A 6,606-nucleotide genomic window follows, 5' to 3' on the forward strand; every position below is an offset into this window, starting at 1 on the left:
AAATGTTAAATAACTTTTTAAATAATTTTAAAAAATATTGTTTTTCACAATATCCAATTGGGAAGTGATTCTTCCCTTATCTTTTTTTGGTCAGAGATTCTTCCCTTTTCTGTTTTCAACGCAATTTCAAATCGGGGGCTGAGTGAATTGCTATATAAATTGCGAAAAGCACAGCATTCGATTTCAATTTCCAAGCATGGATAAGAAGAAGCAGAGGCAATCGACTATGGAGAAGAAGAAGAAGAAGCAACAGCTGAATGAGAATCACAAGAGCAAGAGCATTGACGACATTTTCCCTCTTGAGCTGATTCACAGAATCCTAGTGAGGGTTCCGCTCAAACATCTCGGTCGCCTCAAGTGTGTTTCGAAGCTTTGGAACGCTCTCATTTCCGATCCCGACTTTGCGAAATCACATGTTCACTTCTCTGCCGCACCCACCCATGTATGCCTCTTCATAAATGACTACTCCAAGGCTTGCTCCGTTGACATTGACGCAGTATTTCACCGCCACAAGCGTGCTACTGCAGCAAAAGAGGTATCTCTCCCTTTCGAGACGAACACACCTTTTGATTTTGAAGTTATGTGCTCCTGCAGAGGGCTTGTTCTCTTACACCGAGCCCCGCATTTTTTTATCGTATGGAACCCAGTAATTGGATCCAGCAAAAGAGTTTCCTACTCTCACATTGTTTCTCGTAGTGACCGCAAGAACTTTATGTTTCCCGTTAGTGCGTGTTTGTATGGATTTGGTTATGATGTTTCACAGGATGACTACTTAGTTGTTGTAGCTTCTCAGGATAAGAATGGCCAAGAGCACTTTGATTGCTTGTCTTTGAGAACCAATTCATGGACTAATCTTGATTTTGCACTCTCCAAACCCTTGGGTAGTAGCAACTGGAAATCTCGTGGGTTCTTCTTGAATGGCGCTATTCATTGGTCATCCCGCACTCTTAGAGTTAGAGATTATAGTATTCTTATATTTGATTTGAAGGAAAGAAGTTTCTCAACCATATCTATGCCTGAACAAGTGATGGGTTATCTCAATCCCACTCTTCTCGCCCTACTAGGAGGGTGCCTGGCCTTGTATTCTTATGAATACGGTAAAACTAACATATGGGTGATGAAAGAATACAAAGTGCATTCATCTTGGATTTTCTATCAGTTTTTTAGTGGTGGATCTGCGCCTCTATGCTTATCCAATGGTAGTGACATTGTTGCACTACGGTCTTTTCCGATATCTAACTTATGGTTTGTCAAATATGATGTCAGACGAGAGCTCTTCCAATTCCAATGTCTTGAGTATCCTCATCTGGAACAATTTAAAGGTCGTTCTCGTCGGTACATTGTATACACAGAGAGTCTCGTGCGAGTCCCTAGTGAGATTAAGGATAAGAAGAAGAAAATGGTATGTAACTATTCTCCTAAGGATTGCACTATTGTTATTCCTCATAGTTTTCATTGCTTTGTGATTAATTAAAAATACCTAGCAAGATGCATTATGCATCAAGTTGCAATCAGATGCGGCTTTTGGCTGTTTGAATTTATCAATGCTTATGGAATAATTGATCACTGTCTTGTCTTGCTTCCTGAAGCCTATTCTTGTGGTGAGGGGTTTTAAGCTATTTCTTTTTTTCATGTCTAATTCCGTGCTTCTCTTTTCTATAGGCCATCAGAATCACAAGATCGATGTCAAACAAGGAAAGAGAACGACTCAACAGAGACACTTAATTATGTTGTAAATAAAGTGTTGGCAAGTTCAGCTGGAAGAAGCTTCTAGGGAACTTTGTTTTATTTTGCTTTTGCATTAAAGTATGATTTCCGTTCCAACTATGAATGTGAAAAACTGGAACATTTGAAAGTGCAGATAGAGTTTCCTACTTTCCTCTAGTAGAATCCAATCTCTTATATTTTCTACTTGATCTTTATTCAATATTGCCTTGGTTGAGTTACTATGTCTACGCAGAATCTCACACATCAGAATGAGAGATTTAACATGTAAACTAATTGTTAATTTGTCAATTCAGTTTGGTCTTTAGTAGTAAGTATTTCAGTATCTTGTTTGTTGGGATTACAGCTGGGATATTTGTGCTTGCCACTTGAATTGAATTCTTCACTGTTCATAGAGCATGTGCTCCTAGGTCTTTCTTTCACGGTAGGTTAATTGAACCACGTTAAATTTTCTATTTTCAACTTATTTTTTGTTGTATCTGATAAGAAGCCTTGTAGCATGTGAATCCTTGTAAAACCTCCATAGAAAGGAGTTGGTTGAGATATGTGCTTGATTACCTTATTAGGAAACAGAACAGACATGCATGCTAAAACAGAACAGGCTTTTATTATTTGAGTGTACACATTAAGAATATCATATGTCTGAATCACATGAGATCCCAATTTTAGGGTTAGTAAATGATCCTTTTAGTAAACCTTTGGCAATCCGTTTATATGCTGCTTCAGTTAAGTGTACACCATCCCAAGTTATGAACTGGGATGGATCATTACAACTAATCAACCCCGGTTCACCACAGTGCTTCACCGGTGCATTGTGATAGTTTGCATTCGCAAGTGGACAGCAAGAATCTAGAATCGATTTTGTGAATCCTGATAGCACAAACAAACCACAACTTATGAGGAATAATAGAATCATATGTGATTGTTCAAAGATGATATATCATTCAAGAAATTATGCAGAAAAAAGAAGAGTTAAGTACCAAATTGTGTTGGAGATTGATATAATTGCAGGGAAGCATGGTAATAATCTGCATAGATGATATTAACACCGGGGTGAAGCTGTCGAAGCCGATTTAATTCAGCAAGAAGTTGGTTGTTATAGTAGTCAGCAAAATTGTTATAGGACTTCAAACATCCAGCTTCATCATAATCCTCCACATCAGTACTGGGGTGATTTCTCAAATAGAAAAAGCTGCATCCGAGAGCGAAGTTTCCGGGAACTACGAGAGTTTGAGCCCCCAAATCAATCAATTTCTGACAATCATAAAACTCACCAAGGTAGAGTTATATATGGATTATGATTCAAAATAATTCTTAAATGCTGGCTTCATAAGATACTCTCAGATTTTATATAATTATCTTAAATGCTTGCTTCATAAGATATTCAAATGTATTAATGCTTCCAAAACTCTTACATTGATGGCCCAAGAGATTTTATTAATCACAAGTGGTACATATGTGGTGGCTTCTTCTATAGGCCTGCCTAGAAAGAAAAGATAGTTGAAATCATTGCCACCAATCTCACCCACAAGAAACAAAGAGCTCCCAAAAACTTGTTTACACCCTGCAAAATTAGAGGACTATCCCATAAGTTTCAACTGGAGCATTATTGCAGCTTGCCTGTGCCCAATTGAAAAGAACAACTGGAAGATTATTACCTGAAGAAGAGTTACAGATAGAAGGAAGCAAGTCCATGAACCAATCAAACTGGACCCCCAGAGAATAGTTGGTGGGAACAAGAACGTCATAGAGACCCTTCTCCACAAAGAAGCTAATATCCAAAGCAGTGGCACCTCCAACTGCAAAGTTCACTCCCTCCAATGAGTTCCAATCTTTTATCTTCCCTTTCTTGATTCCCAGGTAAGGTTTTAGCAATGGAACCCCAATCTGCTCAGCTGCAAACACAAAGAAGAACATAAGAACAAGAGAGAGAGAAGGGACGACGGTTATGTTATTAGTTATTACCAAGGAAATCGATGATAAGTCGGCCATCAGAAAATCTTCCAGTGGGAAAATGAAAGAAGGTGTCTCCATATGGAGGGTCCAAAACCAGATATGTGGAAGGTGATAGGTCTTCAGTGTCATAGTATAAGTTTCCGGTGTCAGCAATGGAATCTCCGAAGCTGTATATTGCACTATAGCACCGGCTTGAAGCACTAGCCGTGCTCGTATGAATAAGAGCTGCTACTGATAGAAACCAAACCCAAGAAGAAGAAGCAGCAGTCGCCTTAGCCATGCGAATTCTGCTATCTAATTCTGAAGGTAAAGTTCTTACATTATTTTTCTATTTTCTTTATTCGGATTATTCTAAACTCAGGAAGCACCGAAGCACGTTGGTAGTTGGTACGACTAACACGATATATTCTAATAATTTATGTCTACCACCAACTCCCGAGTCCGCACCCTCCCCACGCTAAACATATGGTATTAAAATAATGGAAATATATTTTTATTAAGAAAATGTTTCTTAATAATTTTAGTAGGATTAACCTGTTGACATTTTGATATTATTAAAACTAAACAAAACTTAAACAGCAAAAGCATTATTGGATTGGAATAGTGAAGAGAGCAAAGCACACAAATGACACATGGGTTTGTAATACACTAATAAGTGTCTTAAGTGAGTGCCAAATGCCAATAAGTGTCAATCTTCCACTTGTGCACCCCATTTTCCAACCAACAAAAAAAAAACAAGAGTCATTAACTCACTTCTTCCTCGTGAATCACGGAAATGAATTTTATAAATTATGATATATCACTTTTAATTTTATAAGTAAGATAAAAAATAAATATAAAAAAATAAAAGATTAAATTTAATATTAAATACATTTATAAATTCAAATTTTGTATTTTAATTTAAATAAATCACTTGTGCAGGGATATTTTTAGTGGCAAATTGACAACACTACTGTACATTAGTTGATAACAACATGTGAAATTCTTTTAAAACCTCCACAGAAAAAGGAGTTTGCTGAGATATGTGCTTAATTACCTTATTAGGAAACAGAACAGTCATGCATGCTAAAACCGAACAGACTTTTGTTGTTTCTGTGTACACACATTAAGTATATCATTGTGTCCGAGTCGCATCACATGAGATCCTAATTTTAGGGTTAGTAAATGATCACAGAAAAAGGAGTTTGTTGAGATATGTGCTTAATTACCTTATTAGGAAACAGAACAGTCATGCATGCTAAAACCGAACAGACTTTTGTTGTTTCTGTGTACCCTAAAAAGTATATCATTGTGTCTGAGTCACATCACATGAGATCCTAATTTTAGGGTTAGTAAATGATCCTTCTAGTAAACCTTTGGCAATCCATTTATATGCGGATTAATAGTCAAATTAATTAAATTAGTCTCTGAAAAATGAAATATTTTTTAAATTTATTTTTGAAAGATTTTTTTAATCAAATTGATCCTTTAAAAATTACGAATTAATCATATCTGTCTTTCATTTTCTCCATTTATAATTTTCGTTAACGATTGATGATGTGAAATATTAACTGATAATATACATAACATATAACATGTTTAATTAGACGTTGACTAAATATGTTTATGAAAATCTATCAAATTTAGTTATTAGGTCATATTAGGAATAAAATTTTTGTAATTGAAAAAAATGACTAAATTAATAGATTTTCATAAACATATTTGGTCAATATCTAATTAGACATATCAGGTATAATATATGTTATCAATTAACGTTTTACAACATAAACTTTTGAAAAAAAATTGTTAATGGAGTAATTGAAGGACAAATATGATTAATTCGCAATATTTGAAGGATTAATTTAATTAAAAAAATATTTTAAGAATGAATTTAAAAAATCTTATTTTTCAAAAGACTAATTTAATTATTAACCCATTTATATGCTTCTTCAGTTAAGTGTACACCATCTCAAGTGATGAGTTTGGAAAACTCTAAAATTAATATGATGATGATCAAACATTATTAAAATAATTAATTACAAAATTATTAATTTAAATTTTGAATCACATATGTTGATTAATAATTTTGTTGCTTGCAGACTTAGCAATTGGGCATAAAGAAATTTGAAACCCAAAATTGTTAACAAAATATTCAGTATTGGTACAAAAAGGATATATGATATATGGCTGAATTATTATGTTAGTTGGGTCAGAATTTATTGAGCAAGTCCAATTACTTATTGTTACAAGACCAACAAAGTGGTTGGTCCAAAATTGAAAAAGAGAGAAAGCAAAGACTATATACTTCCACAAATGCCACACCCTTCATTTGATGAAATCCAAAATTTGATTAAATGAATTTAATGCAGACATTTGTAACATAAAAAAGAAAATACAATTGATTTGATGGCATTTAATTTCTACACGTTACAAGACATGGAAAAGAGAAGTGGGTTTTTAATTGAATGTAGTTGATTTTAATTTCCTTTTTTATTTCCTTTGAAAGCTTTTTCACTCTTCTCTCTTTATAGTCGGCCACCTCACTGTCAAAGAAGAAAATAGTATAAGCAAGTAATCAGAAAAAGGAAGCAGAAGTTATGGACAAGCAAGAAAAGGGCTAAGGTGATGATGGCCCTTGCAAAAAGAAGATCAACAGTAAGGCGTGGTTGAGATCTTTGCCACTTATGGTAAGAAGTTGTGAAGAAGTCTCAAGATCACCATGCCTAAAAATGGTGGAAGATCCAACTTGGTTAGAGAAGAAGATCCCTGGGATATGGCTCGTCTCTATTTTGTGGTCATCCATCACAGAAGGTAGCTACTGTAGCTACATGGAGGAGGAAGCAGAAGTGGAGCAGAAGTGGAGCAGGATGAGCTGTCAATGATTAAGCACTCATCAAGGGTCAGAAATCCTTCTTGGGGACCAAGTCAATATGGAATGCTCAGATT

General features: G+C 35.1%; 2 protein-coding genes across 2 annotated transcripts; one reads left to right on the top strand and one right to left on the bottom strand.

The window, feature by feature from the left end:
- On the top strand, positions 122–1,884 carry LOC107622529 (F-box/kelch-repeat protein At3g23880-like). The gene is made up of 2 exons (XM_016324461.2): positions 122–1,402; positions 1,663–1,884. The coding sequence occupies exons 1-2, from the start codon at positions 197–199 to the stop codon at positions 1,723–1,725; spliced, it is 1,269 nt and encodes a 422-aa protein (XP_016179947.1). The 5' UTR covers positions 122–196; the 3' UTR covers positions 1,726–1,884.
- Positions 2,311–4,128, bottom strand: LOC107622533 (GDSL esterase/lipase At1g28580). The gene is made up of 5 exons (XM_016324464.2): positions 3,691–4,128; positions 3,384–3,620; positions 3,141–3,289; positions 2,706–2,979; positions 2,311–2,595 (listed from the first exon to the last, which is right to left on the bottom strand). Exons 1-5 carry the CDS (start codon positions 3,959–3,961, stop codon positions 2,360–2,362), a joined length of 1,167 nt encoding a protein of 388 aa, XP_016179950.1. The 5' UTR covers positions 3,962–4,128; the 3' UTR covers positions 2,311–2,359.

Source organism: Arachis ipaensis, chromosome B10, assembly GCF_000816755.2.
Source record: "Arachis ipaensis cultivar K30076 chromosome B10, Araip1.1, whole genome shotgun sequence".
Classification (NCBI taxonomy): Eukaryota; Viridiplantae; Streptophyta; class Magnoliopsida; order Fabales; family Fabaceae; genus Arachis; species Arachis ipaensis.